The following is a 19,789-nucleotide window of genomic DNA, read 5'->3' on the forward strand; positions in this document are numbered from 1 at the left end:
GGGATCTTGGCGCCCACCAAAGATTGATCTATGTCTGACAAATGAAAGAGGGATCTTTTCTCTGCTTTTCAAACTTACAATTCTTTTTTCTGCTTTTCAAACTTTAAACTATCAAAATCCAAGATGGTGGTCGCAAAATGCAATAGGCAGAACTAGGGTCCTAGAGGAACATACATATGATATTTGAGAACAATCCCTTCAATACTTTCTGAGAAATAGCGGTAACAAACTTTAACTATCAAAATCCAAGATGGCTACCTGGCGGCCATCTTGTTGACTGATCAGTCCCAAAATGCAATATGCACTACTAGGGTCCTAGGGGAACCTACATATGAAATTTGAGAACAATCCCTTCAATACTTTCTGAGAAATAGCCGTAACAAACTTTAACTATCAAAATCCAAGATGGCTGCTTGTCGGCCATCTTGTTGACCGATCAGTCCCAAAATGGTAATATGCAGAACTAGGGTCCAAGAGGAACCTACATATGAAATTTGAGAACAATCCCTTCAATACTTTCTGAGAAATAGCGGTAACAAACTTTAACTATCAAAATCCAAGATGGCGGCTGGTCGGCCATCTTGTTGACCGATCAGTCCCAAAATGCAATATGCACAACTAGGGTCCTACGGGAACCTACATATGAAATTTGAGAAAGATCCCTTCAATACTTTATGAGAAATAGCGGTAACAAACTTTAACTATCAAAATCCAAGATGGCTGCCTGGTGGCCATCTTGTTGACCGATCAGTCCCAAAATACAATATGCACAACTAGGGTCCTAGGGGAACCTACATATGAAATTTGAGAAAGATCCCTTCAGTGCTTTCTGAGAAATAGCGGTAACAAACTTTAACTATCAAAATCCAAGATGGCTACCTGGCGGCCATCTTGTTGACCGATCAGTCCCAAAATGCAATATGCACTACTAGGGTCCTAGGGGAACCTACATATGAAATTTGAGAAAGATCCCTTCAGTACTTTCTGAGATTTAGCCGTAACAAACTTTAACTATCAAAATCCAAGATGGCGGCTGGTCGGCCATCTTGTTGACCGATCAGTCCCAAAATGCAATATGCACAACTAGGGTCCTAGGGGAACCTACATATGAAATTTGAGAAAGATCCCTTCAGTGCTTTCTGAGAAATAGCGGTAACAAACTTTAACTATCAAAATCCAAGATGGCTACCTGGCGGCCATCTTGTTGACCGATCAGTCCCAAAATGCAATATGCACTTCTAGGGTCCTAGGGGAACCTACATATGAAATTTGAGAAAGATCCCTTCAGTACTTTCTGAGAATTAGCCGTAACAAACTTTAACTATCAAAATCCAAGATGGCGGCTGGTCGGCCATCTTGTTGACCGATCAGTCCCAAAATGCAATATGCACAACTAGGGTTCTAGGGGAACCTACATATGAAATTTGAGAAAGATCCCTTCAGTACTTTATGAGAAATAGCGGTAACAAACTTTAACTATCAAAATCCAAGATGGCTGCCTGGCGGCCATCTTGTTGACCGATCAGTCCCAAAATACAATATGCACAACTAGGGTCCTAGGGGAACCTACATATGAAATTTGAGAAAGATCCCTTCAGTACTTTTAGAGAAATAGCGGTAACAAGAATTGTTAACGGACGGACGGACGGACGGACGGACGGAAGGACGGACGGACGACGGACCACGGACGAAAGGCGATTTGAATAGCCCACCATCTGATGATGGTGGGCTCCAACTGCAGAAAAAAATCCTATTTTGTAACTTACAATTTTCCGAAATGAAACAGCTAAGCCTATAGCTAACATATGGTAGATGGCACTATAAAATACAAGTATGCAATGCAAAATTATTTATCCAGAAAAATGACAATTTTCTAAGGAACTTTATTCCCTCATCCATCCATCCAAAAATATTAATGTCATTATAGCGTCTTACCTGTTTCCCATAAAACTCCACCAACCATGACAATAGGGTAAAATGTACTATGTCGGACTAACTGTAGCACCATGCCAGATAAAAGAATGGCACTGCATACAATCCACTGGAAAAACATCCCTGTGGAAACAAAGCAATAAAACAACCAAACTTTACCAGGTAATACATGCTTAATGACTTGTTTTTAGCATAAAGATTAAACAATACAATAAATTGTCTGTGTCATTAAATTAATGTATTTATATAGAATGTGTTTGTCCTTCTTTACAATGATGAAATGTATCATGAAGAAAGTAAGTTAAGTATAATAGATATTGCCTTGATATTTGTATTTCCCTAGCTAAGTGCATTAATTTATACATTAGAATAATGCAGATGGATTTAAATCTCTTTGTCAATAACAATAAATGAACATGAAGTTAACTTTAATCAAGATCTTACGATGAATACCTTTACTGCAAACAATACATAAGTGAATACAAAGTAAATTAATTTAAATACCATCTCCAGTTTCAAACTTTTTAACAGGAGCAAAGTTAGTTCCATAACAGAGAACAGCGACGGCTGCAGCTATGTATCCCACAAAGGCTGGAGTTGTGTCGCAATCAGGAGAAACCGTTGTCGTATTTGGGGAAAGCGTTGTTACATTTGGAGATATTGTTGTAACATTTGTAAATATTGTAGTGCCATTCATAACATCACTCCAAGTGTCATCCATCATGAAATTAGGATAGGATTCTGGAAATACAATGTTAAAGATGCTCCACCGCTGACAAATGGTATTTTTTCACTCTCAAAAACAGAAGCAGACGATTTAGTATTTTTCTTCAGTTACAAAAGTTACTTACTTTACACTATTACCACCTTTGAAAAGATTGAGCTTCTAATTTTACTTCAAGTTAAAAATATCAAAAATAATTAATTGCATCCCGAAAAAAAATCAATGAGTCTATATCCTATATGGAATGAAGTACTGATTACGCATGCACCAAATGCAAAACAAATTATTTTATATTATTTTTTGCGTTAACTAGACATATACATACACGATTAAACACCAATTATTGTTCAAATGATGAATACCCTTTACACTCTGTCGGCAGTGGAGCATCTTTAATATTTTTTAAATTAAAGATACAACATACTGGTAATCAAGTTATATGTACTGCATAACACTTTTTCTAATCTACTCAATATGAATTAAGCAAATCCTTGAAAAAACATACCAAATTTACTGACACTGCATTGTTTACAGAATAAAATTGTTTCAGTACATCCTAAGTACAACCATATCAATTTTAAGAAGTATATATTTTCCTGTTATTAAATATTAGTTTGCAATTCAATTCCAAGGACATCCTTTAAAAGGGTTTCATTTAGTATAGATATAAGAAGCAAGAAATCAGTGTTTTGAAAACTTTTAAACAGGTCGTACATTAGTAACACACAGGAATCTGTGGCTGGGATCAACCAGGACATTGTGTTTCATAACTTCATTTGACATCACTAAGGACCAATTACAAGTCACATGCTTGAAAACCAACAGCATATCTTTTTGAGTAATGGCAGCTATAGTTTCCATGTCATTTTTGTCAATGTATAGGTACAATTTGTATATCTAAAATCTAAAACTACTAAAAGTAGTTTTGAAGTATATATTGTGATTCCCAATTTTTAAATACCCATCGAAAAATATTTGAAATCTTGTGGTGCAAATAACAAGCGTTATAAAAAGATGGTTGTACACTGGTGGTGCAAAGACTTTTTAGGCAGAATTGGATTTCCAAAGTCAAAGGTCCGTATGGGGTTGTTTAAATGTAGAAATATACAGTAGTGGAAAAAAAATCTATGGATCTGAGAATTCAGAATTAAGAAGTTTTAATTGTACAAACTAAGTATAAAATGGACTTGTCTGTCACTTATTGAGACTTTGTTTTGAAGATTTTCACACATTTGACATCTTGATCTTTGAACTGGAACATAAAGTAACCCTTCATCCCAGCATTCTAGGTGCAATATCAAGTCTCTAGGGCTTTAAGTTATTGAAAAGTGGTTGTTTCAAGACTTTTCGGATCCAATACATGTAGGTCTTGACACTTGTAGTTCTCTTAAGTATTGAAAATAAAATGTTTAAAGAAATTATCCTTTTTGACATTTGTGACCATGAATGACAGTCAATTTAAGGTCATTCATTTAAACAAACTTAATAAAGTGTAGCCCTCATGATCATCCTAGCATACATGTATACATATGTATACATATATGTATATGTTACAGGCCCCAACATCAGCTAGACATTATACAGCTACAATGTACATGTTTGTATCCCATTCAGGGAATTGTCTCATAGTTGTTTGAAAATTTTGGTTAATCTGACCCCTACATGACCCTTGAATGCAATGAAGGGCAATGATGCCATTCTTTTAAGCAAATTACTTGGTTAATTTAAAATCTTTCATCCAAGCATGCTATTTTGATTATTATATTAATTATGAAAAAAAAAAATAACATACATATGTATTTTGTGACAAATTTACACAACATTGGACGACGAATGAAGGAAATAAAAGAGATATCTGCATTTACAAATAGACGTATAGTAATGAAAAATGTTTTTTACAACTTACATGTATATTTAATTAAGCATCATATGATATACATGTAGCTACTGTTGTAGGCCTAGCAGAAAAGATATCATCTGACTGAGTCAGAATGTGATAACTTTTCTGCTTCGACAGTTAATATAGCTACATATGATATTACGTTTACAGCTACATGTATAAGCTTACATGTACATTTTGTACATGTATGTATAACTGATCATGATAGGATTGATTAGTTACATAAAATAATGTACATGTATATATGTTCAAATGAAGCTACAGTGTACATTGTAGCCCATATGTATGCATATCATATAAAACAATTGATACTGATCAACTGTAAATATGATACTAGACATCAGCTTATAATTAGTGAAATGGTTAACCAGTGTTAATGCATAAATGCATAGGCGTCTTCATCTGGTTTGGGAAAAATAAAATATCCTACATGATAGTAGGGGTAGGTAATTATATTTTTCTCAAACCAGAAGCAGACGCCTTTGGTTAAGTTACGTACACAACGACGTTAACACGTAACATCGTGTTTGTTAAAAATCTAGTAGATCTACCAATAGTTAACTACATATGTACTATGTACATGTATGTATGACTTCAAAACACACAATATGTTAGCCGATTAGATGTATTAATGGTATATAAGGGATACATTCCGTATATAAACAAAGAACGTGATGATATCGTTATCAGTGTTATCTTAGATCAAAGATTTACCTGCCTGAATGTTATTTGTTGACGCTGATCATGAGTAACTCGTCACATGACCGCGATTTTCATTTCAAGCGTCTTGCTGACTAAGACTGACTAGAAAATTCTTTACTTTCGTTTTGCATATGAATTATACGATACAGCGCGACAGAGAATGAAAGGGAAACAGTTGTTTGTTGCTTTACCTGCATCGATACTGTGATATTTTATGTAAGTATCTGAGTAAAGTGGGTATACTTAAATGATAATATTCAAATGACGATTTTATTTTAAAATTAAAACTGACAGGAAGTAGAAATAATGAGGACTGTACATGTACGTATATGTACACACCGGGACATGACATGCAATTTTAACCAACATACATTTTTTTAGTATCAATGGTATGAACTTGGCGGTCGAGAAAAACGGACCTATTTTTCTTAAACCGCGATTTTTTCATAAACAGGCTCTATACACCATTGATGCATATCTTACTTTAAAGAGAAACAATTTATATGCATCTTTCTTAAGTGTACATGTATATTGTAGTTAATATGTGTAAACTTAATACTGTATTCTTATGAACATCTGTACTTGTACTTTATAATGTATGTAACATTAGTACATTGTAAGTAATAATTTATAGTTTATCCTCGCGCATGATTCAGGCAGGTGTTCTGCTTCTGATTAATTTGGAAAAAATATAATAGCCAACCTCTACTATATGTTCATATCACAGGAGGTAGACGAGTTCCTGTGACTTAGAAATAAACACACTTTCAAATCTGTATTTCCGAGTCTACCACCCATGGTTTATGATATAGTAGGGGTATGTACACAATGTATGTAGTACAGGTAGGCAATTATATTTTTTCCAAAGCCAGAAGCAGACACCTGTGTTTCAACCCTGGACCCTCCAAACATTCTGTGCCAGATGCTCTACCAATTCAGCTACTTATTCACTGGTGTTCAACTGAATCCAGTACCATGATTAAGGTCTTATTAACAGCCATATAACATGGTCATTTAAGGATATGCAAGGTGTTGTTGGTGGATGAATGCAGAGAAACTGGGAAAAACCCAACTAAAAACTATCCCATGTGAGATTCAAACTTGTGAAACAGAGGTGAGAGACTTGTGGTTATATGTTGGGACATCTTAGTCACTACATGTTTATTTTATAATTTAAAACGTTATAGAAATGAAAGACCTCTTGTGAATAATTTGAGCAAATGCAAATAATCGTTCCAAAGTTGTCGCAAATATTCAAAACTCATATGAAATTAGTTTTCTTCTTTGTCACAAACTGAGACTGTCTGACGACTCATTATGATCAACCACAATAACTTTGTTTGTATTATATTACTGCAAAGAGTTCTGTTACAAACAACACTATCATAGAAGTATACCTTGTAGATAGCCATGTGTGAAATTCCTTCAAAGTTCTCTTACAAACAACACTATCATAGAAGTATACATTGTAGATAGCCATGTGTGAAATTCCTGCAAAGTTCTCTTACAAACAACACTATCATAGAAGTATACCTTGTAGATAGCCATGTGTGAAATTCCTGCAAAGTTCTCTTACAAACAACACTATCATAGAAGTATACATTGTAGATAGCCATGTGTGAAATTCCTTCAAAGTTCTCTTACAAACAACACTATCATAGAAGTATACATTGTAGATAGCCATGTGTGAAATTCCTTCAAAGTTCTCTTACAAACAACACTATTATAGAAGTATACATTGTAGATAGCCATGTGTGAAATTCCTTCAAAGTTCTCTTACAAACAACACTATCATAGAAGTATACCTTGTAGATAGCCATGTGTGAAATTCCTGCAAAGTTCTCTTACTAACAACACCATCATAGAAGTATACATCGTAGATAGCCATGTGTGAAATTCCTGCAAAGTTCTCTTACAAACAACACTATCATAGAAGTATACATTGTACATATATGTAGATAGCCATGTGTGAAAATTCCTTCAAAGTTCTCTTACAAAAAACACTATCATAGAAGTATACCTTGTAGATAGCCATGTGTGAAATTCCTGCAAAGTTCTCTTACAAACAACACTATCATAGAAGTATACATTGTAGATAGCCATGTGTGAAATTCCTGCAAAGTTCTCTTACAAACAACACTATCATAGAAGTATACATCGTAGATAGTCATGTGTGAAATTCCTGCAAAGTTCTCTTACAAACAACACTATCATAGAAGTATACATTGTACATATATGTAGATAGCCATGTGTGAAAATTGCTGCAAAGTTCTCACAAACAAAACATGTTAGTGAGAACTTTGCAGGAACGTCTGAAAATGTTTGCAGCTACATTGTAGAATTGTAGCAGAAATTAGCTCCATGCTGAGCAAAGGTTTCTTGAGTAAGGAGTTCGAAGAGAGAGTGTGCATTAAAAGTTCATCCAATTTTATAGCAAGGACAGCTTTGAATTGCATTCATGTTTAATAGGAAATTATTCCAGTTTCTGTAACAAAAAAGCTTTTTGTAGCTTTCTGTATTGCAGGTAATACTCCTTATTATTTTGAATAGGAAGTTCTTGGTTTCTGAGCACCCAATGAGAGTATTTAATTTGACAGCAAGGATACCAACCTGTCTGACTCTAAAGTAGTATTGGTAGGCAGCTGGTTACTACATCATTTTCAGAGTAACTTTCATTGAATATATGTTACAATTCCTGATAATGGTACATGTGTTATAAATCATTCTTGATGAACCTTGCACCTTTACATTGTATAACCAATGTTAGCCAATGTACTTCTGGAAGTGTGGATTTTATATGATTGATGCAATAAATAAGAGGCCTAGAGATGTGATATTTGACCTGTAGTGTACAGGAATGATGGGCTATATATTTGTACAAATGAATGACATTGACAGCTTGATATTCATGCAAGGTCACAGGGAGTCAAATTGGCCAAAAAGTTAAAAGTTTTAAGGTACAATATCAAATAAGTTGAATACACTGGATGACTTCATTGCTAGTCCCCTCATCAAGTGGATCTTCCATTTAGACGTTTTTGCGGCTATCACTTTCACTTTGGTGTTACTTCGAATAGTTAGCATATCTTCTGTCTGTTTGTCACAACGGGCATTAATATCTGTCTGACAGCATATCTTAACCTTGTGGCTAACACTATTATACTATTGACCAAACCACTTCTCACTCTTTATCAACTGGAAGCAACCTCTGTCTGCCTGCTTATAGCTCTTATCAGGGTTTTCCAACCGCTCCTATGACTCCTTAAAGTCGTAAGGTCATCCAAACGGATTTACTTGGAAAATCTCTGGATCCAACCTTAATCAGTTGTCAAAATGTCTTTTAACTTTACTGTTGACATTCCTCCACCGGCTGCTGTAATATTTGTCACTTGTCTGGATATCACAAAATGACAAGCTTTGGTCTTTTGGATAAAGTTTCCTTGGCTTGAGTCAAGCTCCTTAAGGAACTGGTCATGGCACCATGTGTAAATGCATCGAAAATGCTACCAGACATGATGCACATGTGCCACATTAGCCGGTTTACCTCAAGGTACACATTCAGATTCTGTATGGTCCTAGATACAAATTGTATCCTAGGTCAAGGAGTTGGTTGGGCTTGACGGTAAATCATACGTTGACTTTAGAAGAAAGCTAAGCCTGTGATCTTCCATCATCCAAATGTCGCTCCGGGATATTTTTCTCTGTCTCTCATTCAATCTAGCTACTCTGATGTCTCATGCTCACTGCCTTCACCTGTCGCATCCTCGTCCGTTGATCTTATCTCTGCCTGGGCCTTATTTCTTTGTGTCTAGTGGTTTGCATTTCCCCATCTTGGCGTTTTGGTGGTCTGTAGAATAAAACACCCAGATGGCATTGGTCCTAATACCCTATGCCTGTGCCTTGATCCTGCTTCCTCAAAGTCTGCTTCTCTTCCCGCTTTGAAATCCTTCCTGACAACGTAGCGACCATCTCTACTCAAACCTTTTTCATAAGCGTTGTCACTCAGCATGGTGAAATTTGGTTACATTGAATTCCCATGTTAACGAGTTAAGTTGAAATTGTCTTGGTATATATCCATGTCGTACGTAAATGCTCTGGTTGGTAGTTGCCGACTACTTGTTGATATGTAAGTATTTTTGGTTATCTTCTCAACAGCTTTTATTACCAAGTTCATCACTACCGCAAAGAAATAAGGCTGATAGTATGCATCCGATAGCAGTCCTGACCATCTGGCATCAGTCTGTACCAAGCATGGGAACTGTCATAATAGTATCTGTCGCGGTGTAGGGTCGGCTTTGGAAATAGCCAGGTTAAGGTTTTGTTGCAATTGTTGTAATATTGGTATCTGTCACAACTGTGTTGATTTCTACAATGATTTTCAATTATAATTGTTGCTATGGGCGTGGACAATCAATTAAAGGAGCCAAAGGCTGGATTTTGAGACTTAAAAGAGGCCCAATGCGCCGAAATAGCCATGTTAAGGGTTTGCTGCAAGTGTTGTAATACAACTGTTACTGTATCTGTCACAACTGACATTGGTTTCTGCAGCGATTTTGAATTATAATTGTTGCTATTGGTATGGATAATCATTTAAAGCAGTCACTTGCTGTTTTTGAGAATTTCAAGAGGCCCAATGGGCCAAAATAGCAAGGTTAAGGTTTTGGTGCAAGTGTCGACTACTGTTATCCGTAATAACTGACATTGATTTTTGCAATAATTTTGAATTATAATTGTTGTGATGGGAACAGACAATTGGATAAAGGTGGGAAATGTTGAATTTTGAGAATTTCAAGAGACCCAATGGGCTCGAAAGTTAAGTTATGTAACAACATTGCTATATTTTATAATACTGGTAAATTACAAGGCAACTGAATTAAATCAGCAATCTCAAACAGCTCCTGTTTCTTAATGTCTCTGGCACATGATACCTTTTCATGACAACTCTACTAACTTGTGTGGTATGTTTCTGTAAAAGCTTCATCTTCGTGAACTGGAAAGGATTTGCCACCGATCTCGCCCTCATTTTATTCGTTTTTTCCTTTTTGATTATCTTTATTGGCTTCTGCTCTTCTCAGTATCATGATTCTTTCACTGAGTCTAGCGTCAGCTCGGTGTTTCTGAACGTCTAGTTTCTTCAACATTTTCAGCTACCTTCTGATTTCCTTCTCTCTTTTATTTTCCCTGATGATTCCACCTCTTCTTTTCTTCTCCGTGCAAATCCTCTTGAATCCCATCATGTACATGCATGTAGACATTCCTTACACTTCTTGTTTAACGCCTCCGGCGGCGATGTCCGACTGCATAGAGTGACCTCGTGACTAGCATTGTTGCTGATTACTAACGTGTTTTCCCTTTTTCTCCAGATCCAAATGGGAGCAACTACTGCCTGCCTACTAATATTTAAATCTGTACATTTGAAAATATACATACCTGTTATATCTGACAATACTTAAACAGAAAAAAAAACATTCCAAAAAAGACACTTTTGTCTGACAGTAAAATACGGTTATAATGAAACTTTGGGAATAAAAAAATTATTTCATTGTGAGCATAACAATAGCTACGTTATGACAATGAAATCGTTATAAATATGTTTTACTGTATATATACTATCTTTCTGTACACTGTCTATTTAAAGAAAATTTATAATCATCATCCTTCATCCTGTTTCATATACTTTGTTTCAGTGTTGAGGATGGCAGATAAAAGTAATGGCCTACTGTGGTGGCTTATCCAGATTCTACTGGTGGGCAGTGTTACCTCCATAGAACCAGTCTCCTTTATCACAGCTGTAGGAGCAGGAATCTCTGCTACATTCCTGGCAGCTTACAATCCAGTCAAGTGCCGATTCTTTGCTGAGTGCTGCATAGATCGCCATATAAAGCTAAATGAAACAGGTAAATACGCAAACTTCTTTTCGTCTTCCAGTTTTATAAGTTTTATACCTAACAATACATTTAAGGTTTTTATGTGTGCATGCACACATGTATCTATATGTTTGATCAGTTAGTAAATAATAAAATATAAACAGCAAAAGCCTGTGATATTTAGGATATTCTAGGTGAACTCCCTGTTTATGAAAATATAGGAGCAATGTTGTCCCATTTTTAGTATGACTGAACCTACGTCACCGATACCCAGGTTCTGTTTTGGGTTCCGTGAAGAAATTAAAACGAACAACTGAAATGCATTCGAATGTTATTTATTATACATACAAACATGTAGAAAGACACCTAATATACACGACACAAAGCCCCGCTGATACCCCATATGGCTAACTATAGAATGTCATGGACATTGTAATGTACGTTTGATATAAAACATACTGAAGCTGTCCTGTCCTATGTTGTGTATGTATCACCCTAAATTTTGTAGCCCTGAAGCTGTCACTGGACTCACAAGTGTATGGCCAGCACCTTTGTAAATCTGCAGTTATTAATCACCTAAAAGCCCATACCCGCTCCACTCAACCCAGTAAAGCCTTAGCGATGTCCTTCCATGGAGGCACGGGTACTGGCAAAAACTTTGTCAGTAAGATCATAGCTGAGAGCTTGTACAGGAAAGGAATGAAAAGTCAATATGTCCACCTCCTATCTGCAACAAAAGAGTTTCCTCACAAAGAAATGGTGCCTCTCTATAAGGTATGTCATATACAAGAAACAGTTTGTGTAATAAATCAAAGACCAGTTAGGCCCAAAAACCCTCATGCTTATTATATGTACATGTAGTGATACATTTATTGAATAACTGAAAATGAAGAAAACATTGGGGAAATGAAAGCAGATACTATTAATAAAGATCAGGAGACAATTTCAATAATGAACGAGGCACTTACTTTATGAAATTCAAACGAAACCAGTAGGTTCTTTTTTGTGCTATGAATTTTGTTTGTGCACTTTTGTTAGTATATTGTACTTTTCTGTAATTGATATTTTACTTCAAAATTACCAGGACAAGTTGAAGGAGATTATTGAATCAAGTGTTGCTAAATGCGAGAGATCATTGTTCATATTTGACGAGGTAGACAAAATGCCAGTGGGACTTCTAGACATTGTAAAGCCATACCTTGATTTTTACGAAGAAGTAGGTGGATTGGACTTCAGGAAAAGTATCTTTATTTTCCTCAGGTAGGAAACTAAGTGGTCATACTAAGTCAGTCTGTAGACCTAGATCATTTCATTTACCATTACTAAAGATTGCTTTGTTAAGTCCCACAACATGTAATTATATAAACTGTTATAATCTAAGTTCAAGTTGTTTTGAAAGCAACCCCGAAGTTATATTAGAGGATGTATGTAGTTGCTAAAACATATATTTAAGCATACCTGTAACCTTTTTGATAAATATCTTTATCGGTATTCAACCCAAAGAATAGTAAATGCCGTATAATATATAGATCAAATCTTATTTATCTGAGTACGATTTATATCATTGCCCAACAATACATCCATACCTTTGGTGTATCCATACCTTAGGTGTGTCCATACCTTGGGTGTATCCATACCTTAGGTGTATCCATACCTTAGGTGTATCCATACATTTAGTGTATCCATACCTTTGGTGTATCCATACCTTAGGTGTATCCATACCTTGGGTGTATCCATACCTTAGGTGTATCCATACCTTAGGTGTATCCATACCTTTGGTGTATCAATACCTTTGGTGTATTCATACCTTAGGTGTATTTATACCTTAGGTGTATCCATACATTAGGTGTATCCATACCTTGGGTGTATCCATACCTTAGGTGTATCCATACCTTTGGTGTATCAATACCTTTGGTGTATTCATACCTTAGGTGTATTTATACCTTAGGTGTATCCATACCTTAGGTGTATCATACCTTTGGTGTATCCATACCTTTAGTGTATCCATACCTTTGGTGTATACATACCTTAGGTGTATCCATACCTTTGGTGTATCCATACCTTAGGTGTATCCATACCTTAGGTGTATCCATACCTTAGGTGTATCCATACCTTTGGTGTATCCATACCTTTGGTGTATCCATACCTTAGGGTGTATCCATACCTTTGGTGTATCCATACCTTAGGTGTATCCATACCTTAGGTGTATCCATACCTTTAGTGTATCCATACCTTGGTGTACCATACCTTGGTGTATCCATACCTTTGGTGTATCCATACCTTGGTGTATCCATACCTTGTGTCCATTGGTATCCATACCTTGGTGTATCCATACCTTTGGTGTATCCATACCTTTGGTGTATCCATACCTTAGGTGTATCCATACCTTTGGTGTATCCATACCTTAGGTGTATCCATACCTTTGGTGTATCCATACCTTTGGTGTATCCATACCTTTGGTGTATCCATACCTTTGGTGTATCCATACCATACCTTTGGTGTATCCATACCTTTGGTGTATCCATACCTTTGGTGTATCCATACCTTTGGTGTATCCATACCTTTGGTGTATCCATACCTTTGGTGTATCCATACCTTAGGTGTATCCATACCTTTGGTGTATCCATACCTTTGGTGTATCCATGTATCCATACCTTTGGTGTATCCATACCTTAGGTGTATCCATACCTTTGGTGTATCCATACCTTTGGTGTATCCATACCTTTGGTGTATCCATACCTTTGGTGTATCCATACCTTAGGTGTATCCATACCTTTGGTGTATCCATACCTTTGGTGTATCCATACCTTTGGTGTATCATACCTTTGGTGTATCCATACCTTTGGTGTATCCATACCTTAGGTGTATCCATACCTTAGGTGTATCCATACCTTTGGTGTATCCATACCTTTGGTGTATCCATACCTTTGGTGTATCCATACCTTTGGTGTATCCATACCTTTGGTGTATCCATACCTTAGGTGTATCCATACCTTTGGTGTATCCATACCTTAGGTGTATCCATACCTTAGGTGTATCCATACCTTTGGTGTATCCATACCTTTGGTGTATCCATACCTTTGGTGTATCCATACCTTTGGTGTATCCATACCTTTGGTGTATCCATACCTTAGGTGTATCCATACCTTAGGTGTATCCATACCTTAGGTGTATCCATACCTTTGGTGTATCCATACCTTTGGTGTATCCATACCTTTGGTGTATCCATACCTTTGGTGTATCCATACCTTTGGTGTATCCATACCTTTGGTGTATCCATACCTTAGGTGTATCCATACCTTAGGTGTGTATCCATACCTTTGGTGTATCCATACCTTTGGTGTATCCATACCTTAGGTGTATCCATACCTTTGGTGTATCCATACCTTAGGTGTATCCATACCTTTGGTGTATCCATACCTTTGGTGTATCCATACCTTTGGTGTATCCATACCTTTGGTGTATCCATACCTTTGGTGTATCCATACCTTAGGTGTATCCATACCTTTGGTGTATCCATACCTTTGGTGTATCCATACCTTTGGTGTATCCATACCTTAGGTGTATCCATACCTTTAGGTGTATCCATACCTTTGGTGTACCATACCATACCTTTGGTGTATCCATACCTTAGGTGTATCCATACCTTTGGTGTATCCATACCTTTGGTGTATCCATACCTTTGGTGTATCCATACCTTTGGTGTATCCATACCTTAGGTGTATCCATACCTTAGGTGTATCCATACCTTTGGTGTATCCATACCTTTGGTGTATCCATACCTTTGGTGTATCCATACCTTTGGTGTATCCATACCTTTGGTGTATCCATACCTTTGGTGTATCCATACCTTTGGTGTATCCATACCTTTGGTGTATCCATACCTTTGGTGTATCCATACCTTTGGTGTATCCATACCTTAGGTGTATCCATACCTTGGTGTATCCATACCTTTGGTGTATAACCTTTGGTGTATCCATACCTTTGGTGTATCCATACCTTTGGTGTATCCATACCTTTGGTGTATCCATACCTTAGGTGTATCCATACCTTAGGTGTATCCATACCTTTGGTGTATCCATACCTTTGGTGTATCCATACCTTTGGTGTATCCATACCTTAGGTGTATCCATACCTTAGGTGTATCCATACCTTTGGTGTATCCATACCTTTGGTGTATCCATACCTTTGGTGTATCCATATGTATCCATACCTTGGTGTATCCATACCTTAGGTGTATCCATACCTTGGTGTATCCATACCTTTGGTGTATCCATACCTTTGGTGTATCCATACCTTAGGTGTATCCATACCTTTGGTGTATCCATACCTTTGGTGTATCCATACCTTTGGTGTATCCATACCTTAGGTGTATCCATACCTTTGGTGTATCCATACCTTGGTGTATCCATACCTTGGTGTATCCATACCTTTGGTGTATCCATACCTTAGGTGTATCCATACCTTTGGTGTATCCATACCTTTGGTGTATCCATACCATACCTTTGGTGTATCCATACCTTTGGTGTATCCATACTTTGGTGTATCCATACCTTTGGTGTATCCATACCTTTGGTGTTTCCATACCTTTGGTGTATCCATACCTTAGGTGTATCCATATACCATACCTTAGGTTTATCCATACCTTTGGTGTATCCATACCTTTGGTGTATCCATACCTTAGGTGTATCCATACCATACCATACCTTAGGTGTATCCATACCTTGGTGTATCCATACCTTGGTGTATCCATACCTTTGGTGTATCCATACCTTAGGTGTATCATACCTTTGGTGTATCATACCTTTGGTGTATCCATACCTTTGGTGTATCCATACCTTTGTGTATCCATACCTTTGGTGTATCCATACCTTTGGTGTATCCATACCTTAGGTGTATCCATACCTTAGGTGTATCCATACCTTTGGTGTATCCATACCTTGGTGTATCCATACCTTTGGTGTATCCATACCTTTGGTGTATCCATACCTTAGGTGTATCCATACCTTTGGTGTATCCATACCTTTGGTGTATCCATACCTTTGGTGTACCATACCTTAGGTGTATCCATACCTTTGGGTATCCATACCTTGGTGTATCCATACCTTTGGTGTATCCATACCTTTGGTGTATCATACCATACCTTTGGTGTATCCATACCTTTGGTGTATCCATACCTTAGGTGTATCCATACCTTAGTGTATCCATACCTTTGGTGTACCCATACCTTTGGTACATCCATACCTTTGGTACATCCATACCTTTGGTGTATCCATACCTTAGGTGTATCCATACCCTAGGTGTGTATCCATACCTTAGGTGTATCCATACCTTTGGTGTATCCATACCTTAGGTGTATCCATACCTTTGTTGTATCCATACCTTTGGTGTTTCCATACCTTTGGTGTTTCCATACCTTTGGTGTATCCATACCTTTGGTGTATCTATACCTTTGATGTATGCATACCTTTGATGTACCCATACCTTAGGTGTATCCATACCTTTGGTGTATCCATACCTTAGGTGTATCCATACCTTTGGTGTACCCATACCTTTGGTACATCCATACCTTTGGTGTATCCATACCTTAGGTGTATCCATACCTTTGGTGTTTCCATACCTTTGGTGTATCCATACCTTAGGTGTATCCATACCTTAGGTGTATCCATACCTTTGGTGTACCCATATCTTTGGTACATTCATACCTTTGGTACATTCATACCTTTGGTGTATCCATACCTTAGGTGTATCCATACCTTTGGTACATCCATACCTTTGGTGTATCCATACCTTAGGTGTATCTATACCTTAGGTGTATCCATACCTTTGGTGTATCCATACCTTTGTTGTATCCATACCTTTGGTGTATCCATACCTTTGGTGTATCCATACCTTTGGTGTATCCATACCTTTGGTGTATCCATACCTTTGGTGTATCCATACCTTAGGTGTATCCATACCTTACCTTTGGTGTATCCATACCTTTGGTGTTTCCATACCTTTGGTGTATCCATACCTTTAGTGTATCCATACCTTACCTTTGGTGTATCCATACCTTTGATTTCCAGTAACACAGCTGGGAAGGCTATACTGTCCTCTACACTTGACCACTGGAAGGAGGGCCGGTCAAGGGAAGATCTTAAACTGGTTGACATGGAGAAATTGATTACTAAGGCAGCAATTAATACCAAAAACAGTAGGTATTCTGGGGAATCTTTCATCTATCAACCTTGGTAATGCATGTCAAATAGCTATATATACCAGGGATAATGCATGTCACGTAGCTACATGTATATATACCAGTAATGCATGTCAAGTAGCTATACATACCGGGGATAATGCGTGTCAAATAAAATGACATTAAAAGGTATATCCCGCGCTAACATCATGACTTATATTGATTGACTTACAATGAATTGTATGACTTGTTGTTCTTGTCGTTTTAGCTGGATTATGGCACAGTGAACTATTGCTTTCCCATATGATCTCCGCTCACCTGCCTTTCCTGCCGATGGAGCGTAAACATGTAAGACAGTGTATAAAGGACAGTCTCATCACTAAGAAATATTACCGTAACCATGACAACATAGACGATAGAATCGTGAGAGAAATTGCAGATCAATTACCATACTTCCCTGATGAGGAGAAAATGTTTTCTGTGACGGGCTGTAAGAGAGTGCCAGAGAAGGTGGACTATGTAATGGCTGGCTATGACACCAGTCTACAGTAAATAAAACTTCTGCATTTATATGACACAGTTATCTGCCCTCGTGGGTAGGTACTAATTGTTACATTACATTACATCGTGCTGGGAAAATTTCATAATTGTGGCTTAGATGACATCACAATCAATAGCCACCCACAAGGGCAGATAACTCTTTAATATGCAAAGACGCAATAGGAACAAACAGGTTTAATACATTGCAGTGTATTGGTTTAACATGTGTTCAGGTTCACAGATCTTGTTGGATAGATTACATTTAATATTAATTGGTGCTGCTGAGAGGAATGATGGATTGGAGATACTCATTGTTACTCATTGCCGAGTGAAAGTTGGTATGTACAGTGTATGCATCTGCTAATTTATTTTGTGAAGCTGGCAATATGCTGGTAGTTTTGGAAGGTTGATTATATTATTATGTGCGACTAAGTCATTGCTAGCTTGATTATGTGAAATAAATCCTCCTAAGTCATCATATCTTTGGCATTTTGTATTTGTTTGTTTATAATTACATATTAATTTCTATAAATATTTAACCTACCGTTATTGTTTTTAATATCATAGATACTGGTATGGATTATGTAGAAATCATGACAAAATTTCTTCTTCGTTCATTGAATGAATTAGTCAAAAGGATGTAGGGATTGCGCATGTACCACAAGCAAGATATATTATTTTATATTATTTTTGTATTGATTAGAGATATATATATACATGATTCAACAACAATTATTGTTGAAATGATGAGTATCATTTATACTCTGTCGGTGGTTGAGTATCTTTTAAAAATAGTCTTATTGTTTTATAGTTAAAACTTATCAATTATTACTTTAATTACCCCCGGGATGTTATTACCGGTATGCAAATCTGCAAACTAGTCAGTTTATACATTGGACGCTGAAACATTTAACATAAATATTATGACTCGATATTGATCATATACAAAAGTTTACATGTAGTTTGAAATTACTGTACATGTAAAGTCAATGGCTACAGGGTATAGGTCGGTGTTAACTCTATCTATTTTGCTTCACCGCATGGTATTGAGTCCGATATATTATACAGAATGTTAACTGCATTATGTATTTGAGCCTTCATCATGATATCTATGCGATTTATGCTTTGTATGTAATAAGGTGTGCTATAAAATGAATTCATATTGCTTGTGCTGTTGGTGGTGATTTATGTTTATAAGTTACTCGTGATTCCATCAAGATAAACAGATGGATTGCTAATAACTAGAGGATATTCATGGATTGCTAATACTGGAGGATATGTATGGATTGCTAATACTAGAGGATGTTCATGGATTGTTAATCCTAGTGGATATTCATGGATGGTTAATCCTAGTTGATATTCATGGATTGTTCATACTTGAGGATATTCATGGATTGCTAATACTAGAGGATATCCAAGAACATCAAGAGCTAGAGAAGTCTAGTTAGTAGTATAATTATTATTTGAAATGAAAACGTACCAAATTGCTGAAAAGACTGATGTCATGAAATAAACATACACATAGCATCTCCCAAAGTATATATTTGATAGTAACAAGAGTGTATTTCATCATACTTACTTTAATTACTCCTCTTCGTTGAAGCCCCATAATACCATTACCAGATATCGGCAATCCTGCCTTTATTTGGTTAACCGCTGTTATTGTCCCGACGTCCAACCTCCTTTCTTTATTTCCTCATCGATCGACTGTTCCTAGGTTTCATTTGGCATTGCTTTTTGCCTGACGGTATCCCCATCAATGTCACTCCTGGTGTTTTCTGCAGACAGACATTAACCATGAGCGTCTTGTTACGTTGGATTAATTACATGTGTTTGTTCCGTGATGAATATGTGATTGGCGGCTTTCAGTGGTATATTTTGAGTCTTCAGTTTACTAGCTTTTATATACACTACCTTAGCCATCATATCCAGACACTATCCAGGCA

At 36.8% G+C, this 19,789-nt stretch overlaps 2 protein-coding genes across 5 annotated transcripts in view; one reads left to right on the forward strand and one right to left on the reverse strand.

The window, feature by feature from the left end:
* LOC138327539 (transmembrane protein 144-like) overlaps window positions 1–5,355 on the reverse strand; it is a 24,918-nt gene extending 19,563 nt beyond the window's left edge. The window contains exons 1-4 of one of the 3 annotated variants that reach the window (XM_069273708.1): window positions 5,271–5,322; window positions 2,982–3,046; window positions 2,437–2,673; window positions 1,936–2,055 (exon numbers count right to left, since the gene is read on the reverse strand). In XM_069273708.1, the coding sequence (XP_069129809.1) occupies window positions 1,936–2,055; window positions 2,437–2,656 (340 nt within the window). In that variant the 5' untranslated portion in view covers window positions 2,657–2,673; window positions 2,982–3,046; window positions 5,271–5,322. Of the gene's footprint in view, window positions 1–1,935; window positions 2,056–2,436; window positions 2,674–2,981; window positions 3,047–5,270 lie in introns of all 3 variants that reach the window. The other 2 variants (XM_069273706.1, XM_069273707.1) reach the window with 2 other exon arrangements.
* Window positions 5,338–18,323, forward strand: LOC138327541 (torsin-1A-like). 2 transcript variants are annotated; one of them, XM_069273712.1, is made up of 6 exons: window positions 5,338–5,474; window positions 10,946–11,155; window positions 11,634–11,899; window positions 12,210–12,385; window positions 17,194–17,321; window positions 17,572–18,323. In XM_069273712.1, the coding sequence occupies exons 2-6, from the start codon at window positions 10,954–10,956 to the stop codon at window positions 17,853–17,855; spliced, it is 1,056 nt and encodes a 351-aa protein (XP_069129813.1). In that variant the 5' UTR covers window positions 5,338–5,474; window positions 10,946–10,953; the 3' UTR covers window positions 17,856–18,323. The 2 variants fall into 2 exon arrangements, with proteins under 2 accessions (XP_069129813.1, XP_069129814.1); XM_069273713.1 differs by lacking the exon at window positions 5,338–5,474 and adding an exon at window positions 6,350–6,372.
* The last annotated feature ends 1,466 nt before the right edge of the window (window positions 18,324–19,789 follow it).

The sequence above is a fragment of the Argopecten irradians genome, chromosome 7 (assembly GCF_041381155.1).
Source record: "Argopecten irradians isolate NY chromosome 7, Ai_NY, whole genome shotgun sequence".
Classification (NCBI taxonomy): Eukaryota; Metazoa; Mollusca; class Bivalvia; order Pectinida; family Pectinidae; genus Argopecten; species Argopecten irradians.